Raw genomic sequence first — 14,536 nt, forward strand, 5'->3', positions numbered from 1 at the left:
CCCTGAAACAGGTGTCTGCCTGCAGGGGAGGAATGGGGTATACCGGGGCGAAGTCTCAGCTACTGCTGAGCCCAATGCTAACAGCACTGCTTTATCGTCTCTCTCCCAGCTGACATTATCTCCACCGTCGAGTTCAACCACACCGGGGAGCTGCTGGCCACTGGCGACAAGGGCGGCAGGGTTGTCATCTTCCAGCGGGAACCAGAGGTGTGAGGCGAAGTGGGAGGGTGGGAAGAGCTGGGGGAAGCGCGATCTGCAGGGGTGGGGCTAGTGGGTGGGGTCTGTATGCGGGGTCATCTGGGAGCAGGTGGAGGGGCAGGAACTTCCAGTGGGGCCAGTAACTAGGATTCTGTCCTGAGTGTCCCCTTTACCCCTAAAGAGGGGAGGGGATGGGTTTGCCCAGGCTGGGAGTGTCCACTCGAGGCCATGCCCTGAGTCCTCCACATGGGAAGCTATGTTGACCGCTTGTGGTCCAGCCCTGGAGGAAGCTGCACACCTCAGATCCCCCTTTCCCTATTCGGGCAATCTGGTGTTGTCTTGGCCTGACAGGGGATGGAGGGGGACTTCACCCTGATCTGGGAGTATGTTCAGACCACACCTGATGTGCCCCTGGTCCCACAATGCACCCTCAACCCCTGGCAGGTCTCTGGTCCAACAGGCTTGAGGTCTGAGGACTGGCTGGGACAGCTGGCCTAGTGGAGGTTTTCTGGGACAGTGAAAGAACCTCCTGGTGGATCTTGCTGGGCACCTGCTATGTGTGGACACCTGGCCAGGTGCTCTGTGCCTGCCACAGAGGGTGAAGGTGGATGGCCTGTTTTCTAGATAAGAAAAGAGAGCAGGCACCAGCAGGTGCACACAAGTTGCAGGGAGGAGGGTGGACCTCTGCCTGCCTGGCTCGGGGGCAGTGGGTTGTGGCCACAGCCAGGGACCAGATTGAGAGACTCCGGTGAGAGCAGGGTGGGGGCGGAGCGAAGTAAAGAGCGGCTGCTCACAGCCCCACACCCTCTCTACAAGCCTGGCCACAGGCTGGTGCTCCCAGCATGACTCAAGTCTCATCTGGATGCTCCGTGGTGGCTGACCCAGTGCATCCCAGGCAGGGATGGGGTGTGCTCGCACCCCCGTGTGGATGGGTCAGGTGGCTGAAGCCCAGGCTGTAAGCTCCTCATAGCCTCCTTTTGCTGTTCCCACTCTGATCCCACCGACCGGCAGTAGCCCAGACTTCAGTCAAGGGGGAAGCCACAGAAACGCCAAAGAGCTTTAAGGCTTTTGGAAAGCAAGACAAAGGATGGCAAGATGAAAAATTGGGACTTCCAGAAAATTCGTGGAGCACCTGGAAGTTGGGCTTGGCTCAGTGTGTTATTCCACCCTGCCCGTTTCCTGTTATCAGATTGGCTGGACTTGTCCCCCACACCAGGGACATGGCCCTGGTACACTCACTGTGCAGTGGCTGGCTGCCTGGGGCATGGTGGGTCCCCCGGAAAGCCAGAAGGTGAAGGTGGATGAGTGGAGGCAGCTGCTGGGCTTGGTGGTTAAGATGGCCTCATCCAAATGCCCGTGCAGACCCTGGAGTGCCGCCATAATGGCTCAACTAGTTGCGTCCTTGCCACCCGCATGGGAGACTCAGTTTAAGGTCTGGCTCCTGGCTGTGACCCTGTGCCGGGGAGCGGCTCACAGGACAGGAGCTGCCTGCCCCACTGTCCCTCTGCCTCTTGTCATCATTGGTCCAGTTTGCCTCTGTCTTGCTTGGGGCTCCCGGCTCCCTTCTGGCTCGGGGCGCCTCAGGTATACACTGTCCCGGCCGTGTCCCAGATGCACACTCCCACCCCGCCCCAACGTGGCCTCGCCACAGTCCAGCGAGTCCAGGCGTGGAGCTCAGCCCTTGTCCCCTGGGGTGGGGGGTCTCTTTGCAGAGCAAAAATGCACCACACAGCCAGGGCGAGTACGACGTGTACAGCACGTTCCAGAGCCACGAGCCTGAGTTCGACTATCTCAAGAGCCTGGAGATAGAGGAGAAGATCAACAAGATCAAATGGCTCCCGCAGCAGAACGCTGCCCACTCGCTCCTGTCTACCAACGGTGAGCAGATCCACACCCTGCCGTCACGGTCGCTGGCAGCGGGCAGCAGGTGCCTGGGCGTGTGGCTTGAGTCTTCTGGTCTTCCCACCAGGAGCAGCCTGGTGCTTATCAGTACTCCCCTGGCCTGGCACTGTGGCTGTTCCACCCCACTGCCACCACTAGCCACTCATGGCAATGGTAGACAGCACTGATAAGGCCGAGGGGGCTGGCCTTAGTAAACCCAGTAGCCACTGGACACACTGCATGCTCATCATGCCAACACCCACCTGCAGCCCCAGGCTACCCAGCCTGGCTCACCTGGCATGGGCATTGTGCTGACCGGGAGCCTGGGCAGCCCTGTGTCCTTTGTACCCAGAGAGAGGACATGCCCACCATGCTCTTCCCAATTTCATCCATGATGGTGGAGAGAGAGAGAGAGAGAGAGATTTGCTGTAGGGACTTAGTGCCTATGACCACAGAGGCTCGGTGAGTCCCAAGTCTGCAGGGCAGGTGGGAGGCCCCGGGCAGACGCTGGCCACCACAGATAAGCCCATGAGGTTGCTGTTGAGCTGTGGGCATGCTTCACTGGGTGAGTAAGGCCTGCCATGCCTGGGAGGATCATGGACTTCAGTCCCATCTGAAAAGTCCTTCATAGCGATGTCCAGGGTGTGTTTGCCTGAAGGACACATCCCCTACCATCCAGTGGCTCCCTGGAACTGCAGGGCGGGGAGGCCACCAGCAGCTGGGTATTGGTGGCTGGTTGCTGCCTGGCAGGGGAGCAGCTCGCTCAGTCACCTTTGGCCCATGCATGGAGGGCTGAGGAAAGCTGGCAGCTCACTGGGTGGTCGTCATGTGGGAATGTCACTGTCACGCTTGGGGTATGACCTTCAGTGAGTGTCTGAGATAGGTTCCAACTGCTGCTAGGTGAGTTATGGGTCTTGTCCCCTTGGTCCCTAAAGATAAGACAATCAAGCTATGGAAGATCACGGAGCGAGACAAACGGCCCGAGGGCTACAACCTGAAGGATGAAGAAGGGAAACTAAAGGACTTGTCCACCGTGACGTCACTGCAGGTGAGGGGCTGGCCAGCTGCGGGGCTGTGTGGGTGTGCTTTGTGCAAATCGCAGGGTTTCTAGATGTGGTGGACCTTGGTAGTCAGGGTCAGGTTCAGACACCGGCCGTGCTGTTGACTGGTTGGCTAGCCAAGGGCATGTCCCTAGTCCGTGCCTCAGTCATGGTCACCGTGTCCTGGGCGTCTGTGAGCGTAAGATGGAGTGGCCAGCACAGCCCACGAAGCAGGGAGCTGGGGCCCAGAGCGAGGCTGCATCTCACTCAGAGCCACTCAGCTGAGCCAGGGGCCGGAAGGAGATTCTGCCAGCCAAGACCCTGACCGTGGCAGAAGGGCACCTGGGACATGCACCTGCTGCCAACATGGCACTAAACTGCAGAATTGAGCACAGCTAAGGACAGGAGCTGCGAGTCCCAGCATGGGCAAAAGTGAGAGAGGAGGTTGGAGAACCCAGGTCCAAAGCCGGAAACCGAGAGCTGGCACCCAAGCCCACAAGGCTGGCTCTGGGGTTGGCATCCCATTTCCTCCCTGGAGTGAGCAAGGCTGCTCCTCACAGGCAGCTAATGGTGCCTGGGCCACACCAGACACTCCGGCATGGCCTGCTGGCTTCTGCTGTCCCTGTGCCCCTGTCCTTGAGGCCTGCGCCTCCACCTTCCAGCTGAGGAAGGGGCAGGTGCCTTCTGCTCAAACTGTGATCCCTATGCTGTGCATCACTTTGCTTGCACTCTACTGGCCAGGATGAGTCACGTGACCACACCCACACGCAAGGGCAGCTGGGAAGTACAGTCCTAGGCTGGGCCTCCAGCTCCCAGCAAGCAGAGCGCAGAGAAGGGAGGACATGTGTCTGGTGGGAGGTCAGTGGGATACACCACTGCTTCTTCTCCTGTTTGGGAGGCAGAGCGGTGCAGCCACCGTTCATGGCTGCCTGCCCTGCACCCCGTGGCCGGCCCTGACCACGTCTCCCCGCAGGTGCCAGTGCTGAAGCCCATGGACCTTATGGTGGAGGTGAGCCCACGGAGGATATTCGCCAATGGCCACACCTACCACATCAACTCCATCTCCGTGAACAGTGACTGCGAGACGTACATGTCGGCGGACGACCTGCGGATCAACCTCTGGCACCTGGCCGTCACCGACAGGAGCTTCAGTATCCTTCAGCGCTTGGGCCTGCGGGCACAGGGGGAGCCGGCTGGAACGAGGCCCTGTGGTTCCACTTCAAAAGTGAGGAAGCTGCTGGCACGCACAGGGAATGGCAGGAAGTGTGCGGATCACCCTGGGGTTCAGAAAACTCAAGAATGCTGGCACCTAGGGCTGCCCATGCCTTTCCCGCTTCCGGGATGGCCATGGTTTCCGGCACCCTGGGGCCTCAGTGGGGACCAGGAAGGACAAGAGGTCCAGCTGTGCCCTGAGGAGGGACAGGGACAGCTGCCCTGGGCCCAGAGCTTGTCCAAGTTCTGCCCAGGGCTTGGAGTGACAACCTGGGCATCAGAAGCCAGCTGGATTCAGACCCCATGCTCAACAGTCCTTGTGGCTGGACGGGGGTCCAGGGGCAGTGTCACCCCCGAGAGACTGGTTAGCAAAGAATCGCTGATCCATGGGCATCCACAAGGGTGGTGTTGAGTCCGGAATTTGTCCCACTGCCTTCAACAGAGGAGTTCCACTCGAGATAATGCAAAAGCAAAGGAACTTTATTGCTAGTGCGCCAGGGTCCAAGTCTCATCCAACGCAGTGGAGTCTTGACAAGGACCCTGACCATATATTTCACGTGGTTTATATAGGGTCTTGCCTGCAATTCTAGGAATGGGCCATTGATTCTACAAACAGGCATTGGCAAGATTGTAACTGGTCAGTTTTTGTCACCCGTGACCACTCTGGTGGTCGGTCTCTCTTATCCATGCCCACTCCAGTGGCCAGCCTCTATCGCCATGACCACATGATGACTAGGGGCCTTTCATGTCCCTTCTAACTGGCCGGCTCTGTCTAGGGTATGTGGCGGCCCACTTCGGGGAAGCAGGTGCCTCAGTTCTAGAGACAAGCTTAGGCCTGTTCCTGTCCGAGGTCTCTCATGGCCTTACCTTGGTTCCGCTTTGCAGCAAGCAAAGCACTTATTGCAGAGGCCAAACTTAGCAGCTAGCTTAGCAATTAAGTCATCGATTAAGTCATCAGCATCGTTCTCATATTACTTATCCTATATTCTAATTACTGCTACTCATCCAACGCTCTACTAGGTGCTATCTCTTAACCTTAATCTCTATCATCACCTGTTATCTTTTAACACATATTTTTGCCATTGACTTTATTTTCTTTATTGCTAGACATTCACTTGTTATCGAATGATTTCTTAATACCAGTCCCAACACTATTCTTCGTTACTGTCATCCTAGTACTACCTGTCCACTGCCTAGCACATTATTCTCTTGATTCATCCATCACTCAGCACACTTTAGTACTTCTGAGCTCTGACTTTAGTCCCACAGCCTCACAGTGGGAGGAGTCAGGGCACAGTGAGGCCTCCAAGGCCTGGGGTGCGTGGAGCAGGGAGGGCACCTGCCGCTCGGAACCCTCAGAGGAATAATGACAGCAGTGACGGTACTAACAGCAGTAGTAGCAGTGATTGTGGAAGTGAGAATAATAGTAACAGCAATGGAGGGAGTAGTGTCATAATTATGTAATAATAGGGCAACACCTTTTGGCAAGATCAAGTGTAGTATCTGTTCTTATCAGTTTAATATCAGGTACGTCCTCTCTCCAAGGACAATATGTTAAATGGATTATATGGAGTTGGAACAGGAGCTTGCTCTGTCCACTCCATGCGTCGACCTGGTATTGAGGTACTTCAGGCACAGGCCTCTGCTCTGTGTTCTGTGTCCCACTGCCCAAGGTGGCAGGTCAGCACCAGCTCAGCCTAGGCCCCACCTCCAAGGTCAAGTCCAGAAGCTGAGGGTTCTGCCAGGCCACAAAGGCAGATTGTTGACCAGGGGCCCTGGGCTGGGAGGAGGGAGGGAGGGATGAGGCCCACGCCACCGCCCACTAAAGTCCTGCCCACTGTGGCTGGGTTGGATGTGTGCTCAACCTTCCGACTGTATGGCAGTGAACTGTTGGAAATACGACACGTCCTGGCTGTGGGCAACAGGAGCTGGCAGATGAGAATGGATCTGTGTGTGTGTTAGTGTCTGTGTGTGACTGTGCTGTGCCAATGTGACAGTGTGTGTGTGACTGTGCATGTGCCAGCATGAGAGTGTGTGAGTGTGAGAGTATGCATGACAGTTATGTGTGTGAGTGCATATGTGGCTGTGTGTTTGTGACAGTTGTATGGGACAATGTGCTTTTGAGTGTGCATTTATGTGTGTGTCAGAGTGTATGTGAAAGTATATTGTGTCAGCATGAGTGCACATGTCATGTGTATGTGTTTGTACATGTATGAGAGTGCGTGTAATGTAACTGTATGTGTGAAGGTTGTGTGAGTGTTGTATGTGTTGTCTATGTGTGTGTCCATCCGTGTGTGCATTGCTGACAATTAAGAGCCCTAAGGTGGCTCTGGGTCACAGAACCCAGGCATTCGGAAGAGACGCATGGGGGTCCCAGGTGTGTGTGTGGCTTGGGGAAGCCCCTGCCAGGTTCATTGGCCAGGGAGGCATGCTGTGCCGGGACCTCTGCCTGGTGAGGAGACAGGACATGGGGACCCAGAGCAGAGAGGCAGGCTCGCCAATGTCAGGACCGGGCGGAGGGTGGGGGCTGCAGGTGCCAAGACGGGCCTGATGGCAGCGAGGGGCAGGCTCGCCAATGTCAGGACCGGGCGGAGGGTGAGGGCTGCAGGTGCCAAGACGGGCCTGATGGCAGCGAGGGGCAGGCTTGCTAATGTCAGAACCGGGCGGAGGGTGGGGCTGCAGGTGCCAAGACGGGCCTGATGGCAGTGAGGGGCAGGTTCACCAATGTCAGGACCGGGCGGAGGGTGGGGCTGCAGGTGCCAAGACGGGCCTGATGGCAGCGAGGGATTAGAAAAGGTGTTTCATTTTGGACATGCGAGGTGCCAGAGGCAGCCGTGGCTCCTGGCTGAGCTGCAAATTACTGCTCTGAGGCCCTAGACACTTAGGGCAAGTTTCCCCCAGGAATGTCGAGGCCCGCTGGCAGACCTCGCAGCTCATCCAGCCCTAGCCTTTCTCCCTTGGACCCTGGCCCAGATGCCAGAGGTGCAGCTGGCCAGCCCTGTAAGGAGAGTCCTGACCCGCTCACAGGACCCACTGAGACCCCGCTTCAAGCCCTGGCACCTTCCGGAGCAAGTTGAGCCCTTGGATGGTGGCGAAGCTGTTCCCCTCCCGGGACCAGGACTGTCCAATGGCCCATCAGGGTTTCTGCACTCCACAGGGCTGAGGAGCTCTGTCCCCCTGTCCCAGCCCAGATACTGTCCACCCACCCCTGAGTGTCAGCTCTCCGCCCAGTCACTGCTCACATGAAAGGCGGAGCCACGTCAGGGCAGGGTGGTGCCATGTTCCCGGTCCCCGAGTGTTGAGGGTCCCTGCTGCTGGGCTTGGCCAGCTCTTCTTCCCCAGCTTCGTCTGAACTTCCGTGTAAAGGTAGATATACAGAGAGGAGAAACAGAAAGATCTTCCATCCACTGCTTCACTCCTGAAATGGCCTCAAAGGCCACTGCTCAGCTCATCCAAAGCCAGGAGCCAGGAGCTTCTCTTGGGTCTCCCACCTGGGCACAGGGGCCCAACCTTGGCCCATCCTGCATTGCTCTCCCTGGCTATAAGCAGGGAGCTGGATCAGAAGTGGAGCAGTTGGGACACAAACCAGTGTACAGATGGGATACTGGCGCTGTAAGGCAGAGGATTCGCCTGTGAACCACTGTGCCACCCCCTTCCCCCAACCCTGGTCCTCCCTGGTCCTCTAGTTCGGTACATCTTTAATAGTGCCCTTGCATGGGAGGCCTCAGTGGACACATCCCTGCTTACCTAGGGGTACCCAGAGAAAGTCAAAGATGACTGCTTGATTTTTCTGCTCTCCTATGAGCAATGTCTCATTCTTAAAGCTAACATCACATTAAGCCTTGATCTGCAGATTCCCAGTTCCCATATAGGGGTAGACCCTACAGCTGGGTGGGCTGGAACAGGCCTGAGTCAGCTGCAGGGGGCTGGGGCAGCCGCTGTCAGTGCATGTCCACCACAGGGCTTGGCTCCTTCACTGTGCTGGGGGCGAAGGACCAGCCAAGGCGACTCCACCTGCCAGCTCTATGCTGAGTCTGTGACCCAAGCTGGAGCCCAGGCCTGCCCAGGCCACCCTGTCCCCAGGCAGCCCCAGCCAGGCTATTGGCGCCATCTCTGACCCAGTGCTGTGAATACGGGGACTGATGTGGGGAGGACAGGCGTCCCTCACCGGCCATGGTCACTGCCACCACCCCCAGCCTGCCTCTTCCTGTCCCTGGTGCCGCCTGCTCAAAAGCTCCCTGTCCATGGCGTCTTAGAGAAGTGGACTGGATAGTTGCTAGGGGAGGCTGTGAGAGTTGGGGGCCTCTGAGTTCTGGTTTCTTCTCTGCTTCTCTCTTCTCTGTGCTCTATCCATCCACCCACCCACTCACCCACCTATCCACTCACCCATCCATCCATCTACCCACCCATCCATCTACTCACCCAATCTACCCATTCATCCACCCAACCCACCCGCCCATTCAACCACCCACCCATCAATCCACCCACCCACCCATCCATCCATCTACCCACCTACCCTCTCATCCATCCAACCACCCACCCATCCATCCATCTATCCATCCATCCATCCATCCATCCATCCACCCATCCATCCATCCATCCATCCATCCTTCCATCCATCCATCCATCCATCCATCCATCCTTCCATCCATCCATCCTTCCATCCATCCACCCACCCACCCTTCCATCCATCCATCTACCCACCCATCCATCCATCTACCCACCCATCCATCCACCCACCCACCCTTCCATACATCCATGCACCCACCCACCCTTCCATCCATCCACCCACCCACCCTTTCATCCATCCATCTACCCACCCATCCATTCACCCATCCACCCACGCACTCATCCTGTAGTATTGACCGGGAGGCTGCTCTGGCTTGAACAGTTGGATCAGGTGCTGGGAATCCAGGCTTCTGTCACCCTGACCACAACTTTGACCTATCTGGCTTTGGCTCTCAGATTCAGGAACCCATGCTGCCGGATTCACACATGATCCACAGGACGTGTGACTGTGGCCTTGGACTATGTGCCTCTGGTCTCCACCTGTAAAGACCCCTGCTTAAGGGCTGCCCTGAGGAACGGGCGTTAGGGGACCCCTGTACAGCCTTCACAGCGCCCGTCCCAGCACAGTGAACCAGGTCCCACACCCCCCTGTGTAGAACCCTCCAGAAACTCCCGCCCTCTCTGCTGGACTCTGCAAGGCTGCAGTGCTATGGGAAGCCCCTGTCCCTGTTCTGGACTGTGGAGTCCACAACAAAAGGCCAGTGGAGCAGGACAGGCCATCGGAGGGTCCAGGGGCATGTGGAGGGGCCTTAGTCAGGGAGCCTCCCTCTCAGAGCCCAGCTCGCTGCAAGGGGCGGGCACTCAGGCTCAAGCACCAGTGGCTGTTGTGACAAGAAGCAGTGTGTGTGACAGTGAAGTTGGCCAGTTCTGTGTAAAGCTCAGTCCTACCAGCCCCCAGCAGTGCAGCCGAGTCCTGGCCCAGCTTGTCTGCGGCTTGCTTTCCTTGCTGGTTGAGGGAGGGTGTTAGCAGTGCCCACTGCCTGGTGGTGACAGGTGTGGATTGGGGCTGTGCCCGGTGGAGTCAGGACCGCTGACAGCAGCCTGGGCTGCAGGAAGCCCTGGGCCTTGGTGGAGATGGCTGACCACCTGTTGGCCCCAGCTGAGACCCTAAGGCAGTGGGACCCAGATGTCTTAACAAGGAGCACGATCAGGAACCTGGGGCACCCAGCACCCCTACAAACAGCTGTTTTCTTGCTAAAGGATGTGACTCATTGCCCGCCCAGGCTTGGACAGCTAGCTGATGTTTCTAGCACTTTCTCTAGATGGCAGGTTGGGGGCGTGGCCACGTTCCTATGACACTCAGGCTAACCCCTAGCCCCAAGTTGGAGTCCCCTAACCCTTAGACTGCCTACCCCTTCTCCATTGGTTCTGCAGGGGAGGGCTGGTCACTGCAGGGTCTCCACTGTAACAGCTTCTCCCCCCACCTTTCCTGCCAGCCCTGCTCAGCTCAGCTGGAGATGGCCAAGGCCTCTCTCCTCCATCCCAGTGTGTGCCCAGCATCTGCCTCTTGGAAGCCAGGAGCCAGACCCAGGGCTGTGGGGAGAGAGCTGCAGGTTGTGTGAAATGCGCCCCCATTCCCCCGGCACTGGGCTGGGAGGAAGGAAGCCAGGATTGCAGGCCCCCCTGTGGTCCTGCTGGCCCTGCATCACTCCTCCTGGTGGGCCCACGCCTCGGGTTCCTCTCTGGTCCGGTGTGGTTCTGTGTGCCTGGCCCATGTTGGGCATGGCGCTGTGGTCCTTGTCCTGCCTGTGTCTTTAACGGCCAGCTAGGTGCAGCATCTGCACTTGAGCCCCCGTGGCGTGAGTCAGGAGCCCACGTGCGCCACCAGGACACTTGGCGTTTTCTTTACCTGTGTCTCACTTTGAGCTTCTCCCTGGGGGTGTGTGCCTGATTCCATTAGCAGCTGGCGGACTTGGTGGGTAGGTGACCTGGCCTCTAGTCCACACAACCAGTGCTCGCCGCAAGCTGGGCTTCAGGTGAGGTGGTGCCCTTGGCAGAGGTGATGGAGTCCTTGGCAAGACTGACGGGGACCTGGGCATGGCTCTGGAATTCAGCCCTGCAGGACTGCCTGGTGGAGGTGTCCTGGACAGAGGATGGGACGGGAGGGAGCTTTCTTTCCTCTGCTATATTCTCAGCACCTTTGGGACATCAAGGGACCCTGAGATGACACACTGAACATCTTGGTCTCCGCAGTCCATACTCAAAGTCCTGGGCCTGCGCCTGTGCCGTCCAGCCAGCCCCGGGCTGTCATGGTTTATCTGTCCCCATGGGGGCAGCACTGTCACTAGTCCCTGGGCAGGTGTGGCTGTGTGCAGTGACAGTGACAAGCCGAGACTTGGGGCAGCATGGGTGTTCCCCTCGGGTGCCACAGCTGTGTCCACCACAAGTTAGCTTCCAGTCGGACTCTGGGAACAGAGGAGGGTCGCAGCCAACCTCATGCCAGCTCTCGGAGCTCCTGCCTACAAGGAACCCATGGCCTGGTCCCTGGTGCCTCGGCTTCACTGTGGCTGGGCGCTCACAGTGCTGGTGGCAGAGCCCGCCTTCGCTCACCCCGTTACTCTGAGAGTCTTGGTCCCTGGCTGCTGCTGGCTTCCTGGGAGCAGCATGTGGGCACCGGCCCAGGGGCCTCAGGGTGTCCTACTGGCTGCCGAGTCCTTGCACATCTTACAGGCCCTTGTCGGAAGTGACTTTCTCCTTGGGGCTGGGGTGAGACGAAGCAGAGGGTGTCTGGCAGATGGGCCTGTTTCCCATGGCTGCCATGCCTTGGGTGTGGCAAGAACCTTGCCTCTTAGGATGGCAAAGCCGGGAGGCTCAAGTTGTCGAGCCCATTTGACAGATGGGCAAGCTGAGGGGTGGAGAGCTGCACTGCCGACCTCAGGCTTCACAGGAGACCTTAGGGCCTGGGAGGGGGTGAGGCTGCGTGGGGTCTCCTGTTCAGGACCAGCTGCTGCCCCCAACCACGCCAGCACTACAGGCACCAGTGCCCCTCCCCCCAGACCCCGGGACTTCCGGCCACAGAGGCACTCCTGTCTACACCACTCAGCCCATCCCAACATTCTTGGACTCCAGCTCCTGGGAGGGGGAGTGGGAGGGGACCCAGTGATGCAGAGGAAGTTGCGCAGGCCAGGGGGTGGGGGGGTCTGTGTGGCCCCAAGACGGGGCTGGACACACGCTCAGCTCAGCATCACGACCCCCAGGGCCCTCAGCCGCCCAGCACGCAGTAGGAGGCAGCTGATGAACTTCCTGGTGCTTGGCAATGATGACAGGGGCGGGTGAGCCGGGCAGAGGCCCGGCGGGTCCCCCGTGGCAGGCCGTGCAGCCGGCAGGTGGTCGTCTCCGGTAGGGGTGAGGTATGCAGGGGCTTCCCCGGGGAGGGCAGGGCAGCCCTGGGCCCTTCACGGCCACGTCCTTGACCTCACTGCCCGCAGACATTGTGGACATCAAGCCGGCCAACATGGAGGACCTCACGGAGGTGATCACGGCGTCCGAGTTCCACCCTCACCACTGCAACCTGTTCGTCTACAGCAGCAGCAAGGGCTCCCTGCGGCTGTGCGACATGCGGGCGGCCGCCCTGTGCGACAAGCATTCCAAGTGTAAGTGCTCCCTGGGGCAGCGGCCTGGCCTTCTCCAGGGCTGGCCCTGCCACCCCCGCCGCCAGGGCCTGACACCCCCAGATGCTGCCTGGCTTCCTGGGTAAGGGCCAAGGGATCCGGAAGCTGAGGAGCGTCACATTTAGGGGTCCCCTCTTCCCAAGAAGCCTTTCATGACCCCACCTTGCACTGGGACCCCTGTCCCAACTCCATGCCCTGAAAGCACCCTGACTCTCCCAGCAGGCTGGATACCTCCAAGGCTGTCACCTGTCACCTCTGCATGGGCCAGGCCCGAGGCTGAGCCACCACTGCCATCACTGCCTAGCATGCCAAGCTCTCTCTGGGCACTTCCCTCTGACCACCACGCTCTCAGGGGCAACTGTACCTAACAGGAAATGGCCCCAGGGATTGGTCTGGGCCGAGCAGGGCTGGGTCTGGGCTGCTGGGTTCTGCCTGGCACCAGCGCCCGTGGAATCCAGCAGCCCCTCTGCGTGAGAGAGTTCTAGAAACATCCTAGATGGCCACAGAGCCTGTTTGAGTCAGTCCCTGACTTTGTCTTGGGGGAGCCACCCCATTGTCATTTCCCATCCCGCCCCTCAGGCCTCAGGGAGCTGGGGGAACTCCACCTCTCCCAACTTGCACTACAGTTCTGGAAGCTTCTTTGCAGGGCCAGCGGTATCCAGCAAGGGCTCTTGGGTCTTCTGGACCACCGTGGATAACTGGGTAACCGTGCGGCCAGCCCTGCTGGCCACTGCCCAGGTGCTCACGTGGGGTGCCAGGCCCTTCCCAAGGACTCTGTCCCAAGCAGCAGGCAGGCCAGGGCTGCTGTGGCGTGCTGAGGGTCACGCGGGCTTGCTGTGCCCCTGTGGCGTGCTGGCATCGCCTTCCGTTTCCTTCCCTGCACCCGCCTGGTTTTCGTTAAGCTCCTGCAAGGCACCCTTCATTCTCTGTCACACACCTGCTCCTTGAAGCCTCAGCCACACAGGTGTATTTCAGTCTTTTTTCCAAGATTTATTTATTTTTATAGCAAAGTCAGATATACAGAGAGGAGAGACAAAGAAGAAGATCCATTCGATGATTCACTCCCCAAGTGACTGCAACAGCCGGAACTGAGCCAATCTGAAGCCAGGAGCCAGGAGCTTCTTCCGGGTCTCCCACATGGGTGCAGGGTCCCAAGGTTTGGGCCGTCCTCGACTGCTTTCCCAGGCCACAAGCAGGGAACTGGATGGGAAGTGGAGCTGCCAGGATTAGAACCAGCTCCCATAAGGGATCCTGGCTTGTTCAAGGCGAGGACTTTAGCTGCTAGGCTACTGCCCTGGGCCCGTATTTCAGTTTTAATCACTGGTTCCTGCAGGTGTCTGTGGAAGTCATTTTTGTATTTTTCCTTTTTGAAGGATTTTTTTTTTTCACTTCTCAAACTCAGTACTCTCCCAGAAACTTCCTGCAGCGCAGGTACAGAGTGTCCACCCGGCTTCTGGCAGATCTAATGGTGTGGGGGCAATTCATGGGCCTCGCATGGCTGCGCGTTGATCTGGTGACACACAGGGACAGGCACTCCCTGCACGCTGTGGCCCACCCGAGAAAGTGTCCTGGAAGTGGGGCACCTGGTGGGGCCAAGCACGAGGCCGCAGCCACCATGTTTGCTGCCCACGGTCCCGCCTGGCTCCCAAGTGCTGGAAGATCCTGCCTTTTGTCTGTCAGGCCTGGTGATAGGTAACCATGGCAACGCTACACCACCCGCAGAATTGACAGCTATTTCTGTTCTTGACAGCGCAGGACACGCTGGAAGGGAGGGCTGGCTGGTGGGTTCGGCTCAGAGTGCAGGGCTGACTCAGAGAGCGGTCCCGCTTTGCACGACCCTGAGTGTGTGCCTGGCCCAGTTCTGGGAGGAGCCACAGCCGCAGCCCACACTGGCCGGGCCTCGGTCTCACCTGTCGGGAGCCCCTCAGAGCCACCCGGTGGGGGTCCCTCACTCCCACCTCACAGCAGCAGAGGCCGTAGGCCCGCAGGCTGCAAACCACACGGATGCGTTCTGTGCAAGGGCTG

At 58.7% G+C, this 14,536-nt stretch overlaps 1 protein-coding gene and 1 pseudogene across 3 annotated transcripts in view; both read left to right on the top strand.

Moving 5' to 3' along the window:
- PPP2R2C (protein phosphatase 2 regulatory subunit Bgamma) overlaps positions 1–14,536 on the top strand; it is a 61,338-nt gene that overhangs the window by 41,141 nt on the left and 5,661 nt on the right. For all 3 annotated transcript variants that reach the window (XM_040965910.1, XM_040965908.1, XM_040965909.1), the window contains exons 2-6: positions 110–207; positions 1,911–2,076; positions 3,015–3,127; positions 4,093–4,270; positions 12,329–12,493. In XM_040965910.1, the coding sequence (XP_040821844.1) occupies positions 110–207; positions 1,911–2,076; positions 3,015–3,127; positions 4,093–4,270; positions 12,329–12,493 (720 nt within the window). The remainder of the gene's footprint in view (positions 1–109; positions 208–1,910; positions 2,077–3,014; positions 3,128–4,092; positions 4,271–12,328; positions 12,494–14,536) is intronic.
- Positions 5,806–5,979, top strand: LOC121146930 (annotated as a pseudogene).

The sequence above is a fragment of the Ochotona curzoniae genome, unplaced genomic scaffold (assembly GCF_017591425.1).
Source record: "Ochotona curzoniae isolate NIBS_2020 unplaced genomic scaffold, NIBS_Ocur_1.0 scaffold_4505, whole genome shotgun sequence".
Classification (NCBI taxonomy): domain Eukaryota; kingdom Metazoa; phylum Chordata; class Mammalia; order Lagomorpha; family Ochotonidae; genus Ochotona; species Ochotona curzoniae.